Consider the following 16213-nt stretch of genomic DNA (forward strand, 5'->3'; position numbering starts at 1 on the left):
GTTTGGGATTTTTTTTTCCATTTTTTTTTCCGTCTTTTGACTCATGATGAACATTTTACATTGCCTTTTTATAGCAAACTATATTTTTTTTTTTTTTTTTCAAACAAAGTGAGCTTCTCACACAAATCAGGGAAATTAGGAAGGTAGGACAGCGTAAAAAATTCTGAGTATCAGGATATGAGATTTAGTGCCCTGAAAAATAATTCTCCGTTTCCCTTTTATACCCAAAGAGTTCTTCTAGCAGGATATCAGAACATTTATTTCATAGTTTCTTAATCCCCCACTGGAAAGATTTAAATAATATGATTGAATTAGTGTGAAAAAGGTGACAGACATCCACTCCATGAATACTAAATACAGACTGGACTATGTGATACATAATATCTTGAGAAAACCCTTTTTATTTCTTTTTGGACTGTTTGGTACCTAACAAGATGGAAATTCAGAAATTAAAAATGGCATAAAAAATGAAGAAGAGGCGAAACATATAATATCAAAAATATATCGAAACCAGCCACTGTGTTATGGTTTCCTCTAGAGAAAACACTCTCAGCTACAGTGTAAAACAGCTTACAAAGTGCTGAATATTCTGATCCTGAAGCAGCAAACTCTGAAGCACACACTTTGCTTTAAGTGTATTGTGGTCCTATTGATTTCAACAGTAGTGAGCTTTGCTGGATTCACAGCAGCATAATCAGCATCCTCCAAGAGTAGGCACTCCTTTTCTCAGCATATTCCAGAAAAAAAAAAAAAAAATCAAAGAAAACTTACATACCCTATGAAATCAGATGGAGGTTACATTTTTTCGGTTTTCAAATGAACTTTTGTTCTTTTATAGAGATTTCTATCTCCAAAAATGAGGTGAATCTACTTGAAAACATTGGGGGTCATTTAGTGAACTTTGAAAAGACTTTGAACAGTAAATTTGCAAGATGTTGCTTCCATCTTGTAGAATAGTTTCACATATTTGAGCTTGCTAATATAATTCACTTTTTCAGTCCACATTTGATAACACTGCCTATAGTTTTCTCCAAAAAACCCATGACAGAGTGTTTTAAAATTACAAAAATGTCTTTAGATCAAGAGCAAAGTGCAGAATGGTTCTCATATTAAGAGCTTTCTATTTTCCCTATAAAATATTAGACATAATTAAAGGTGAGTTAAGACTTTGGTGAAAATCTAAAGAGCATCGGCAAATCTGAGCACTGCTCAGCTTTTCAATTGCTTTTCTACTTCTCAGTTCTTTTAAATGGTTTTCTATGGCAGGAACATTTTTCTTAATTAGTCACAGCTAATTAGTGTTCTGGCATAGACAAGTAATCAGAAATGTCAGAGCTGCAAGGCTACATCTCCCTAATCCTTTGATAATAATTTAGCCTCCTGGGAGGGCCTCAAGCTGCGGTAAGTAGTGGCTGACAATAAGGCAAAATTAGGTGGGCAGCAGACCATTAGGATAGAAAAATAAAAAGCACTACCAAATCCTGCTGAGCACCATCAGGCAACTAACTACACTGCCAGATGAGGTGCCTGTTTAAGCCTGTGTTGTTAATTAGCTGATTCTACCAGACCTGCCACATATGTCCAGGTGCACCATGCAAAGATGTGTATTTCTGGGTTTGCGCCAAAGGACAATTTTGCACTGTGATCAAATTTCAAGAATCTGAGAAAGAAGCCCACATATTTCTTGAAGATTATTCTGAGTTATCAAAGAAATAAGAAGATCAACAAGCTACAATCCATTTCTGTTGTCTCTTTTAAGTAATTAGGCACGGTCCTCTCATGTTTCTCAGAGGTTAAGACAAACACAGCTTTTGATTCAAATGTGGCCTTTAACCAGTCCTACCTAGTCTCAACTTGCTGAAGTTGCTTTGGCATATAATCTAGATCAAAAAGTAGACCTTTTGTCAAATCACACACTTGCAAATAATTACATAACAATGAAAGTGAAGAATACTTATTAAAATTAATGTGACAGGAAGCAATTTGAGAATGAGAAAAAAAATCACAACTGAAGTTTTCTAGAAAAACATTGTTGAATACTAAATACTACAGCAATGGTGCTTTTGAAGTAAACATGGACAGCACAAAGAGTTGGTACTACAGAAAACTCACATTTAAAATAAGTGTTCCTTTTAGCTGTGTAACAGCAGTTGAAGATTAACTCACTTGCCAGGGAGAAGCATTTGTACATTTGTAACACATTTTCTGTAAAAGGTCAGGAAACTTGTAGAAACAGTGCAATTGAATAAAGCATTTGCTAAAAAAGTACTTGCAGATACGATGGCAAACAGAAATGAATCAGATGAGTACTTCATATCTCTATTTAGGCATAGAATGAAGTACATGACATAGTAATCTTTGGTGAATAATTATTACCTCAACTAACCTGAAGTACATCACTGAACTTAAATTGCCCATCCTTGCTACCAATGGAAAAGGAAAATAATGGTTGTGATATGGGAACACTACTAGCATTTAATTAACATTCCAGACAATATACAAGCATTTTTTTCAACAGGAGTATCACACCGCTTCTGAACTTTTGAAGGACAAACGCCAAAAGCAGCTACGTAAATCTGGAGTGCTTAAGCATTTATACTACTCACATGTTCAGTCCTTCTGCACTCCAAAGAAAGTTGTATGAGTTCCCTGCCGTTAACATCTCTTACACTGCTTGTTGAATCATTACCCTTCATGAGGCATAATTACAACGCCGAGGACATTCTCCTACCTGAACAGTCCCTCTGAAGTCAGTGGGACTACTCAGCCACACCAGACCAGTTTAACACCCAGAAGAGATGGGCAATCAGGGCCAAAGTCAACATCTGCTAACAGATGCCACCTTGCACAAGGTAATGAAGGGACCTGTTTTCCAATGCCAACCTTTCCAGGATGTGCACGCTATTTTATGTGTTTAAGGTACACTTGTGCACAGGTTTTCCAGAAATTAAAGCCTAAAAAATAGGAATAGCCTTAAGTTGTATCAATGGCTAAACACTGATGTGTTAGAAGTGTTCTCTTAAACAATTCTTTATTTCTCAAAGCAGCAATCAATTACTGCATGAAGAGTTCATTGCACATATAGTCTTAATAAAATTGGAATCATATCTGTCTACATTATAAGTTTTTCACAACAGACCCAACACAAATATAACCTATAAGATAATGCTCTTAATGGCAAATAAATCAAGAAGGGTTTTGAAGGGAAAATGTTTGAAATTAATTTTTGCTGTGTTCAGACAAGAATATCCATATTTCACGTGCAATTAACAGGTACAAGCAAGTGAGAATCTACCCAAGTGGCACTTAAGAACTATATACTACTTCACAGAGTAAGTATTGCACCGATGTTCTAAAAGCGCTTCATGCAAAATGACTTATCTTTTTTTTTAAGCTGGTTTGTTAACAAAAACCAATTTTGTTTTAAAGGAAACAGTTTTTAATTTATAAGTTTAATTAACTTAAAATGCTCAGGAGTTCAAAACTTATTAGTTCCATCTTAAAAATTCAGGTAGAAACATGAATCTAAGTGTAGTTAGTGATGATAACCTAGCATGTTTATGGACACAGCATTGCATTTATTAAGGTTAATGGTAAAACTCCCATTGATTTTGATAGTGTAGAACCAGACTCCATGGGAATTTCATAGTTGGATATTTTTTACCTCTGTCAATTCTGTGATCAGATACACAGCACTGTTCTTTAATAGGCTGCACAAATGTTTTTACATAAATCATCAAGCATATTATCTTTATAAGTAAGAGGGACCTTAATAATAATTTGTAATATTTTAGATTTATTCTAGGTTTGTGTAATTCTATTCTAAATACTTAATTTTCACCAGCTGTTACTTTTACAGCCTTTTATGAAAATAAGTATTTTTCAAACACTGGTTCAAAAAAACCCTGATTTATTTGTTTCTAAAACATTATGCTAAAGATTATTTTAAAAAATGAGCTCTTGGTTTAAGTGATTAAACTTTAAAAGTTTCAGTGGGTGATGCGTTTGATCATAATTAAAAATTGTGATCATTAAACAAACACCGTAGTGCCTGTCTTCAAGATTTAGTTGTTATACGCTGAATCTATCTGAATCACCGCAGCATTAATGGTAGATAAGTTTGATTTATTTGAGTTTGTTAGATAAATTTGTCTCAATGTAACTTCATTGTCTTAGTTTATTTCAGTGGAGTATGGGACTGGAAGGAATCGCATGGATCATTCATCGAATTGAACCTTCAGGAATCATGAACATGGAGCAGACATTCAACCCAGAGCTACTTCAGACCATCCAGATGTACAACACGTTACAAAACCTTTCTAGTGCTCTTTCAGATCTGTGGTGTTAAAAACAAACAAGCAAACAAAACCCCCCCCATGACTATAAGATGCTACAGCATGAGAGTAGGAGATAAATGCCCTGAGTTCCTGTGACAGGAAGGAATTTGATAGGTAAAATTCCCAGCTGATCTTAGGAAGAAGACCATGTCCCAGCCTGCAAAGGAAGACAAAAAGTCCTAAGTGTCTCTGACAAACTGACCAAGCAAAAAATATTTGTGACTTCAAATCTGGTGATTAATTTTGAAAACAAGAAGATGGCATGCTGACCTGGGAAAGACCAGAGCTACCAGTAGCACCAAGCCCCATTGTTCTGCACACTGTCTGTACCCCTTCTGGAGGAGATAAGAATAAAATGTGCCCAGAAGCCAAGTTCTTCAGGAGAAAGGAAGGAAAAAAATAACCACTTTGATTGTGCTTCATGATCAGCAGAGGTACTGAAGCATAGGATTTAAATGGTTTAAAAATGGTCCAGAAAAAAAAATAGCAGACCAATCTGAAAATCAGCTGGAGATTTGAGCTTCTCTCATATGTAAGGATTCATATCACAAGCTTAAACTCCATTCTCCTGACTTTCACATTTTGTATAGCACGGCAGTGCTTTCCCAGGCTTTTAAAGAACCACCATAAAACAGTGCACAGTTTTTGTCTTCTCCCTAGTTTGAGACTTCTCAGGTAGACAGAAAGTTTTCCAACTTCTAGCCTTAACATATTGTGATCCACTGGCAGACATTTGTACTTGTATCAATACTATTCTTAAATTTAAATGATCTTTGTTATGTACATTACTTCCTATGACAGACATCCTGTTCTCTTGGTCACTGTAATTGCTGTTAGTATATAGCAGCCCTGCATCAAATCAATGAAATCCGTGCATAAATAGTTTGTGATAATACCTTTTGGGGGATTAAAATAACATGTGAGGCCTGATCTTGTCTATATTTATACTAACACCTCTAGCACATAGATCAGTCTGATTTTTTTTGTTATTCTGGATGAGGTGTTTCCCTGGCTGAAGCACAGAGATGCACTTTTTCTATTTTGCTTGGTTGATGATTTCTTATCTGATACAAATGCTATGTATTTTAAAGGGAAATCGACTGTGATCTACAACTGTAGCCAGTCAAATGGCTTGAAGTGTACTTACATAAAAATATTAATATATTTTATTATTTCTATTGAAATATAACTCAATAGAACTGAATTTATAAACAGCACCTAGGTTTTGTAATATCACTAATTTAAGAATCATGGGCAAAATCTTGCTCAATCATACTGTTCTAAATCTGAATTAATCTCAGGAAAGATGAGTTAACACAGTGAGATGCCTTTGTTTGAAATTTCTGCATGCTAGGATCTTATATATTTGTTAATGTATTTATTTGAATCTGTCAAATTGGTTATATCTCCCAGTGTGATGTTATTCAGAAATGTGATACCACCATATATAAAGAAAAATAAAGATACAAATAGATATTTTATACACAGAATACTTATCGTGTACATCTTCTTTCTTTCCTTACAGCTACAAGCATTGACCATGACAGCATAAAATCCGTAATACTGAGTAGAAGGAGACAGGAATGGTTTTGCCTCTCAAAGGCAAGTGCTATGCCATGACTTGCATCCATACAGGAGATGTTTTCTTGTGCTGAAAAGCTTGATTGATGAAATGAAACTTGGAAGAGGTCCTTGACCCATGCTAACCCAATTGTACTGAGGCCCTGCCCTTGGGTTAGTGCTAGTTGGTCTAACCCAAAACCACGCCAGGAACCGTGCTGATGACTTAATGGTATGGATGATCACTTGCTAGTTCTCAGGCCTGTGCCCGAGTCCTGGCCAGTTTACTGCTATGGACATAGCCTAAGGCTTGGTCCAATCCCACTACATCAACAAAGTCAATGTGGTCTCTCTGGTGAGAGTTAGACTTGGCCTTGTACACATAATTTTATTAACATTCAGAAAATTAAAACACAAGCAAAAATAACCCCAAAGAAAAAAAAAAAATAGAAACTTGAAAATGAAACATATGCTTGCAGATTCAGTGCAAAAGCAAACTGAAGCAGAAGTTGCTAATGTGGTTTTAGTACTTCGTGAAGGTGCCAGCTGGATGGATGATAATTTTTCTACCCCTGCAGGGCATCAAAGCTTTTATAAAATCATTCTTTTCACACATATTAGCACTTAGCTTATTAAAACAGATGATACTTTTTTTTTTTTTTTTTGGTAAAGCTGCCTGGCAGTGTCTGGAAATATAAAATCTGAGAGATAAGTCTCATTTTGACCACCCAGTCTAACAAACAACAAACACTGACATGACATACCATGGCTGAGAGTCTATGTTATGGGACCTTCTGTGACTGCCACAACTGTAGTGTCACAGTAAAGGCTGTGAATTGCTGTTATGAAAACATTTGCTGTAACTTGCATAATTAAATGAAACCGCCAGCAAAGCTTTCTAAAATACATAGGAGATGACACACAAATAAATACATTTCAAAGTCTGTATTATGCTCCAGAATTTGTTTTGTAATAAACTGCATTGCGCAGTGCCAGAGATGACTTCTTTCCCTGATCAAATTCCTACAAAATTATAAGTGACTGACATCATTGTAATGTAAATTGATCTGAGTTTATAATAGAATAACTTTTATTTTAGACATATTTGAGATGTATAATGCTTTGAATTTACACAGAAGGTACAATTTCAGCTGCCTATGGCTTTCTCCTTGGGCAACTCAGAAAAGGACATATTAGACATAAATTAGTGGTCAGAACTTGAATGAGCAGAAATATGCCCAGGGGTGTTGCTAGTGGCCTTACAGGAGAGTCTTGTATGAGGAAAATTTTGGTAAGAGTAGGTGATAATTTCTAACAAAAAGAGGAGGAATCAGGACAAAGGAATGAGTGGAGGGAGGCTGTGGAAGCCAGTATCAAAGCTGAGGGAAATTATTGTGAAGATACGGGATGGCTAGAAATGTGTGGGCCTTGAGGATGAAGACAAGGATTACTCTGAACTTGCAGAAGCGGTATTAGAATTTTGAAAATGAGTTCAACAATTCAATAAATGTTTGGTTAACTTTAAAAAATTATAGGTCTTAAACCCCTAAAACAAAATTCTCATAGTCATTCCATGAAAGTACCAGTCAAACTCATTGATGTATCTGGCATAACTGGCCTCTTTCTGTATGCAAGCAGGCAGTGATATGTACAAGTTCTTTTTTTAGGGAAATTAGGTCTGCAGTGGAGTCCACAAACCACATGAATCCAGTTCTCTCCACTAACACATTGAAAATCAAAAGGTGGAATAACACTGGACTACTCACAGTGGAAAAATGACTATTTCAAATAGTAATCTTCTACCAATTTTATTTATGCCTTCTAGCAGTTAAAAGTTGCATGCAGAAAATGTTAAAAGAAAGGACATCCTTGACAGCTGAAGATGATAAATAAAAAAAGAAAAAAATGATCGGGAGGGAAGAACATCTGAATGGCCTGTTGAATATCATCAAAATGCATCTTATCCCTTCTGATGTAGTAGTCATACCAGAAAGCTTTTCAAGGGTAGTTACTTACATCAAATAACTTCTCTATGTACATTTCTTCATTGACCTTTTCTCGAAGTATATCCTGGTTTTGTCGAACAAACATAATGTAGGTGTCTGCCAGATCCATCCCTGGTTTCTGTGGAGACATAAAGTAAGGGAGAAGGTAATGGGAAGGGAAAGAGACAGACCACTCAACAATTGATACTTTTAAGAAGTTATACTTAAACATAATGAAAACTGAGATTATGTTACAATATTCACACATGTATAAACTGTATTTACTAAATCTGCTGTGAATTCTGGGTTAGTTACCAAGTTCAGGAGGGTTCACTGTTATTAAAGTTCTCAGTGTTATAATTTATAGATGCTTTGAGTCATAAATCTACACTGCCATATGTAATGGAATGAAGTCTTGGCTCTGGCAACATCAATGGCAAACTTGGACATCCTCCCCTTTTCTGTTAGTGAGGCTTTCATTGCTACTGCACCCTCAAGGTCCAGATCCTGCTATCATATTCAGAAAATAGTTAAAAAAGCATTCAGTTCCTTTTTAATTGCCTCAGATTTATTGCGATTTGGTTCCAATGTACAACTGAATTTTGTGTTTGAGGTTAGTTTCTACTAATTTTGACTCAATCTAAGTTCAAGCATTTCCCTGAGAACAATGGCATAAAAAGGTTGGTATGAGTGAGAGTAGACCTGTATCTCTATTTTTTTGAACTGTTGCACTGGCACAATCAGCTCAGAGGACGACTAGGGAAGGAGTAAGGGCTGAAATGTTTCTCTTCTTGTACAATTTTCATACCACACTCCCAAACATGGGACAGGTTAGGATATGTCGTGTGTATGCGATACTATGTCAGGGCAGCCAGAGTGGTGGCTGAAACTGCTCTCTCCTGCCCAGCTGGGACTTCTGAACCTCTGTAGCCACATAATGTTCCACACTAAAGCCCCTAACAGCCTGCAACACCCACTTTCCTGGCAGCGTATGCAGAACTGGTCAGGAGTTCACCTTTCCTGAACAGGAACCAAGAATGAACATAAGCACTTTGGAAAGTCTTCTGTAAATGCCCTCTGTGTGAGCAAATTTGTAAAAGTATCACTTGCTCCCAAATAATAGTTTTTTAAAGTTCATGGCATGCAAAAGAAGGCTAAGGTTTGTAATGCTTTACAGTAAGCTTTAGCATAAAGCTGTTTATAAAGGATTCAGATTTGGCTAAAATTGACTCTGTACATAATAATTAACAGCTCTAAGAGAGGAGGATGCAAGCAGCTATACCCAATCCCTGAATTCCCAGGCATAAGTCTTCTCTGTTCCTCAGAAGCTGTTATTGTCTGAAAACAGCATACATAAGTCGTAAAATATTTAGCAGATTTTAAAGGCCTGTGTGCATAACCATGCTCATATAGTTCAAATATTTACATATAATTTTATATTAAGGCTTTATTTCTAGTCTACAAGCAGATTACTTTTAATTATCTCATTTCTTTTTATCTTTTATGTAATATATTATAATGTATATTAATAGGTCTGAGCACAAGAAGGAAGGAAAGGTGCAACATGCCCAAACTAATATCTGTCCAGAAACTGTCTTTACAATAATAGGATGAGTGCATTTTTCCCTCAAAACTGCAGTGAGTGAAACCTTCTGGATCATGAGCTTCATCTCTTTTTTTCCTGAATCTACCACAGACACATATAGGAATATGATCTGAAATAAGATTTTCTTTTTCATTTATATATTTGCATCAATGGCAGTTTAATTTCTTAAAAGTAACAGTTGAATGTGGAAAAATAGCCTGGTTTAACACTCCTAGCATCTCCAAAGCTCACACCGAATAACTGAAATGTCTCCTGCACATTTGGATTGGGCATTCCAGAGGCAATGAAATTTCATTTCAAAAATTTATCACATACACACATGCCTACATGAAACTCTTTGAGAACAAAGCAGAACTGTTTATATTTACATCCAAGTTACACACCTTGATCCTAAGCATAGAAATAAAAATGTAAGATTACAATAGATAAAACAGTTTTCTGTTGGAAAACCTGGTTCACGGAAATTGATTTCCTTCATAAAAATGTGTCTTCATTAAAATGTGACAGAAATGTTTTTAAATTAAACTAAATCATAAAGTGAGAGACATTTAAAACAGAAAGCTCCGTATCTTACCTTAGTATACTCAATTGTGATGGTACAAGAGGATACAACCAGCATTGAAGCCTTATATGCTTTCTAAAACCTGATAGGCAATTTATTGGAATTGGACTAGTTTTAAGTTGGAGGGATAACGGGAAAATATTTTGAAATCTTCAGGGGTGGGTGAAGGACATAATCTAATAAATGAATGGCTGATTATAGTTCTTGGAGATATATATTCAAATGTATAAATGAATCTTCCACTGAATGCTAAAACCTAATGGTTGTCCGATTCATTAATTTTTTTCTTTTACTAAGTTCAGTAAAAAATGTTGATCTTGCAGACAGCCAAAGCTAGAAAAATAACATTTCCTATCAGCATTAACTCTCCCCTTATCTTTGAGATGTTTACCTAGTCTTGAAGCTGTGACATATGGGAATTTCACACCTAGTGAATATATTTTCATGTAGCTTGTGGCACAGGAGTGTAATCATTAAAAGAATATACACAAGTAAGAGTAACTGCAACAGCTGGTGACATTTACCAATTAGAATTACAGTTCTTTAAAACACTTCATCCTTCTTTAATGTGTGCAGGATAATTATCTTTGAAATTGCTATGGAAAAAAAAATTAATTTTCCTTTTAAACAGTGTCTGCCTACAGTAGAAATATGTCTGGGTAAGGAAGATTATCAATACTTCAACAGTATGACTCTGTTTTAAAACCTCACCAAAATCATTGCAAGCTAACCATCTTTGCTCATGGTGGGCAAAACATACACTAAACATTGAATGAACCAACAGTAAATCAAATACTTCATTACCTCTCCATATTGCATGCACTGAATTTATTTGTTTTCTCTAATCATGTGAAAGAAGAAAAGGAAGTTATTACAAGCATCAAAACAGGCTTACAGCTATATATTTAATATTTTAACTTTTAAAATTAGGGATTATGTATTAGATTGGAACCTATGATTACATGATCCTCTATTTCTCTATTTTGGATTATTAAACTTCAGGAAAAAAACCAGGTTAATGTAGACTAAAAAAACCAAACAACATTTAAGCAATTGAATGTACCTTAAAACACAAACAAATAGAAACTGTGATATATTTTAAGTAAGTGTCGCAGGGGGCATTTCATTACTAATATCCAACAGACTGAAGCAACTCAGTCTCCATATCTATACCCAATGCAAAAACTTCTGGTTCTCTGAATCTCTCTCAGAACGTCTGCTGAAGTTAATCGGAGACAGTTATTTGCTCATCTTTGGGAGAAGAATTTAACCTGATATATTTATCCAGATAAGTGTGAAAAAAGGTATTCTGTCTGAAAACTTCCCCAAGAAAAAAAGTGGTTTTTTATGATAGATAAAAAGTTATTGTAGGTTTGTTTTATTCAGAACAGCGGACAAGATGTTTTGCCTATCTGAAAATGAAAGAGAACCAAACAAAGAGATGAATGGAGAAACTGGAAACACAAAGACATCAAATAAAATACCAGGAAATGAAGAGTTGTAAATAGGGTTACTTTGTCACTGGTTACACAAGTAACTGAATACACTGGCGAGTGAATGAGTTTAAAGAAGGGTGTAGGCTTCAGCACATTCTTTTTTAGGGTTAATCACTAGTTAACCTGGCAAGATGAACATGCTGTTTGGGGGGGGGAAAGAATCCTTGTTAATTATATACTGCAAGTGCTCTTACTTCCTGCTGCTGCACCTAATCCCACAGGTGCAGGTTGTCTCTTTTACTATTCACTGGTAGGTGGGTCCAGACAGACAGGCACTTTTTCATAGCAACAAATTCAGATAAAGAAGAAACAGCTTAATTTTCCCCCTTTAAACAGGAAAGCACTACCATAGTGTCTATTTAACAAGGAGGCAAAATTTAAAATACATTATTCCAGTTTCCAAGATGATGTAGAAGCTGTATTATGATTGACACACACTGCTCTCACTGGCAAAATCTGCCTGAGGCACCTAGTCAAAAGTAATGCTGTATTGCCTTGATTTCCAGGCATTCAAGTATTTTGCTGCTGAAAGGTTTGCAACAGGCTTAATACTGCCACTAATATTAGGCTTTTCTTGCAGGAGAGATATACCTAAGTTTCTGCACAGCTTTTTGCAATACAATAGGCTGTGACAAATCGCAGTAAAAACTGTAAATACTTGAGTTATGTTTATTCTCACATTGGCATTTGTTACAGAACATTTCTTAGCATCAGAGAGTATGAAACAAACTTGTATTCTTGATATTACCAATAAAAAAAAAAATCTATTTTTAGTGAGTTGCTAACCTGTCAAAGCATTAATGTTTCAAAGATGAAAACAGATGTTAGAAACTAGCTATAAAATAACAAACTTCATCTCATTTTGTGTTTGCTTTCCTCTCCACCCCCTTCCTCTCCCCTGCATCCTGGAGGGAGACGTTTTAACTACAGCATGGATGTAACAATGAAATGAAAAGGAGTGATGAGCTGGAGGGGGCTATTGTGAGAAACACAGGAGCTGCTTATTCAGTGTCCACCACCAAATGAAAGAGCACGTCGGAAAATTTCACTGCCTGAAATTTCTCCTCTAAATACTTCAAGGCCCATCACTTGGGCTTTGGAATGACAGAATGAAAATATCATTAACATATCTTTAGGATAGAGACTACTTGTGCACATGACAAGATCCTTGCTCCCTTCATTTCTTACAAATTAAAATACATAAGCCAGACAGGAAGATGTATAATTCATATAATTAGTCTATTATAAATATTATAAATAAACATTTTATTCTCACATGGTTATGAAAATAATATTTTGCTTAAATGAAAAAATACAATGCATTTTCCCTGCCTCTAATACATTTTATCGTAGAATAAAAAGTAATCTTGGCAAAGGCTAAATGCATGTATTTTGAGAACTGTCATGCAGGATTTATGCTGCAAGCATTTATGTCATATATGTGTAGTTTCATTGCACTCATGGGGCAACAGAGGCGTGCAGGTGTCTGCACCAGGATCTTGATTCTGTAGTGCAACATGTCTTTGAAACTCTACAGTTCTTGTGACAAAATTAGGTATTAAAATATGCCTTTTGCCCCCCAAAATAATTATGTTCTACTACGCTATTTTAACTTTCCTACTGATTAGCAGCCATCCTGATGACTGTAACCAGATGATGCAGGGCTTTCCCTCCAATAGCAGTAGCTTGATTTTATGGATCTGAAAACAGAAGGGCCAGTTCCCATGTTTGGGTGTACAGAGAAGGAGGATGAAGGCAGGAGAAGCCCTGAGCATGAGGATGATGACTGTTCTGTGCTGCTTATTTTTAAACTGAGGTCTCCAAGTAAATCTTGCTTAAAAATGAATGGCACAGTATGGCCACACCTGAATAAACACAGATTTCCCAGATAAAGTCATTTGCTTCTTAAAAACTGATAAATGAGGCCATGCAGTATAAGTGTGATATTTGGAAATAGAGGTATCTGGAAGGTCTCAATGTGTATCTGCCTGGTAGGAGGCAGAGTTCCTACTTTGGCCCCTACAGGACCCCATAAGTCAAATGCTGGCACATGTGTGAGGCCCCTTTTCATACCTTTGATCCCCACATAAAGGCAAGAGCGGAGCGAGAGGTCTGGCATTGTGTGAGCTGTGCACTGCTGTCAGCCCTGGGTCCTTCAAATGGCCTCTCTGCACTTGGTATGACAGGTGGCCTACATGAAGTGAGGGAGGATTAGGTTCCTTCTGTGCCCTCTAAATGACTGGCATAGATTACTGGCTCCTACAAAGGGATTTAAACATACCTTTCCGAACAAAAAGCAGTATATACATATGCATGTAACTAGATGCTCAATTTGTATGAGTAATTGCTCTGGTTATATTTGTAAATGAGGCAAATGTGTGTAGAAATGACGAGCTAGAGATACAATTATTTGTGTGCAAAACTGACTTACATGATGAGAAACTGAACACAATGAAATTATCTACATGATTGAGGAATAATAATCATTTGAGATTAACAATATATATTTTTTTCCTCAATTCTACTGTATTTTTTTTTCCTATTCTCATTAATTAACTGGCTTTGTGAATAGAATATTTGAAAAAGGAATAAAATTAGACAGGTTGTACCTCTACATCTCCTAAGGATTGTTTGGGCTTTAAGAGAAACTAACAAAGAATTATAGTGCATTTGTGTGAGCTGTTTTTTTTTTTTTTTTTTTTTAAAAAGTAACCTAAATCAGCTCCTGCATTCCCAAACAGCAAAACATGGCATTAACAAGAGACCAAATTGCATCCTTCACACACTGCTTAAACTTACAGTGTTTGTGTTATTATCCTCTGAACATTTGGTTTCTTTTACATGCACAGCAGCCACAATTTCTTTCACTTCAGAGCCTAGCATACTGTGACAATTACCAATAAAAAGAGCATAATAGCAACTAGATTTTTAGGCTATCATAAGCTACCACTGCTGTTACTCTTCTTAGTGTAGGTTAATTTGCACTGTTCCTAGTATTTCTGTTGCTGTTTCAATTACAAAACATACACAGTGTCCATACATCCCTGTATGCAATGGCTGGGGGAAGTGATGGGAGCTCCTTGTGACTGTGTGCTTCCCGCTTGCTAAAGGGAATTCTGAAAAATGAAGGCTTATGTTGAATGTTATTTTTAAAAAGGTTAAAAAAAAAAAAAGAAACTTTTTTGGGATGGATCTATTCATAATTATCTGGCAAGATTAATGAATGGAGGGGGTGGACAGCAATGTTTATACGAACATATCTGCCAAATGAACTGCAAGTCTGCACCTACATTTCCCACCCTGGCCCTGAGAAGTTGAGGGGTACCTTCTGGGGAGTATGCATATTTGTACCCAACTATTTAAGGTCTAAATCCCCTCTCAATATTAATAGAATTAACCTTCTCCTCAAAATGACCAAGAATCATCCAAGAATGTTCTCCTCCTTTTTGAATCCTTTATCATTTATATTTTTATTTACCTTTTAACCTTTTTACCCCATTACCTCTCATCCTCTCTCTAAAACATTCTGCTCAGTACTACCGTAATTTTCTTCTAACATCTTTCTTCTAATGTTTTTTATCTAGTTAGTTTCTTCTTATTTCACTATAAACCAGCATATTTGTCCCTCTTTGTCAAATATTGAGCCTGTTAATCAAAGAAGAAAATCTCTGTTGAATTCACACTCTCGAAAAAACCCCAAAGGCCTTTTGCCCCCCCCAACCTCCTTTTCTCCCAGATTCACTAAGCGATCAACAGCTCTGCTTCAGGGACCCCAAGGGACAGCACTAGGGCGACCCAGTGAGATCCTCAAGTGGAGGTGAGGCACAGGGGCAGAATGTGGTCATCTAATAAAGTGCAATTTTGCACGTAATTGCAATTATATCAAAAGAAAAGGCGTACTGTGGTCACCTTTAAGTCACTCCCATATGTGCAGCTATATGGCAAGGAGGGACAAGAAGAGATTTTAAGCCATATCAGTTCAAAATACAGCCACACGAGGCATTTAATTAGCTGCAGTGCAGGTTTGCCAGGTTACCATCACAGGACCAAGAGCTCAGCATAAATTCCTCACCCTGTGTTGCCCCCCTCTCCACTTCTCACTTCAGTTGTGAGCCAAGGAGATGAACTTGTAATGTGATGACTTACAGCCTCCTTTTGCAGTTGCAATTTGTAACTTCCACAGCCAGTGATTTTAGACCCTATTCAGACTGGACACTCGCTGTCAGCTGTGAAGGTTAATGGCTTTTCTTGGCCTCAACTGCATTTACACAAGGGGAAGAATGTGCAGAAGCAAAACTAAACCCCAGCCTATCAAGCTCCTTCAACCCAGGAAAAATGTCCTCCAGAATTTGGAAAATGTTTGCTTGGTCAGATCTACAGCCTCCCTGAAGTTCAGATTACACCTGTAGTTTACAACTGTAGTAGTATAGTCCAGTTCACATCTTGGGCTGTGGAAAAGGTGTGAGATAGCTAAAAAGCGAAGGGGCTGTAAAATTGCAAGGATCCTGATAGCCTGTCTATAATCTAGTCATCTCTTCAGGCCAAGCAACACCATCCAGCGAATGTGACAAAGGCAACGGGGCTCCTGCAACCACCCCCAGCTCTCCCTTCCCCTTTCTCTGGAGCAGTGCATCCCTGTGTGACCTGGCTCGCAATGTTCCCCTGAG

The 16213-nt window shown here is 36.5% G+C and overlaps 1 protein-coding gene across 19 annotated transcripts in view; it reads right to left on the reverse strand.

Moving 5' to 3' along the window:
- The window catches only part of CADPS2 (calcium dependent secretion activator 2), a 316654-nt gene that overhangs the window by 15142 nt on the left and 285299 nt on the right, over positions 1–16213 (reverse strand). For all 19 annotated transcript variants that reach the window (XM_042792988.1, XM_042792986.1, XM_042792978.1 and 16 more), the window contains one exon: positions 7914–8021. In XM_042792988.1, the coding sequence (XP_042648922.1) occupies positions 7914–8021 (108 nt within the window). The remainder of the gene's footprint in view (positions 1–7913; positions 8022–16213) is intronic.

Source organism: Tyto alba, unplaced genomic scaffold (genome assembly GCF_018691265.1).
Source record: "Tyto alba isolate M040663 unplaced genomic scaffold, T.alba_DEE_v4.0 Super-Scaffold_2, whole genome shotgun sequence".
NCBI classification, from domain to species: domain Eukaryota; kingdom Metazoa; phylum Chordata; class Aves; order Strigiformes; family Tytonidae; genus Tyto; species Tyto alba.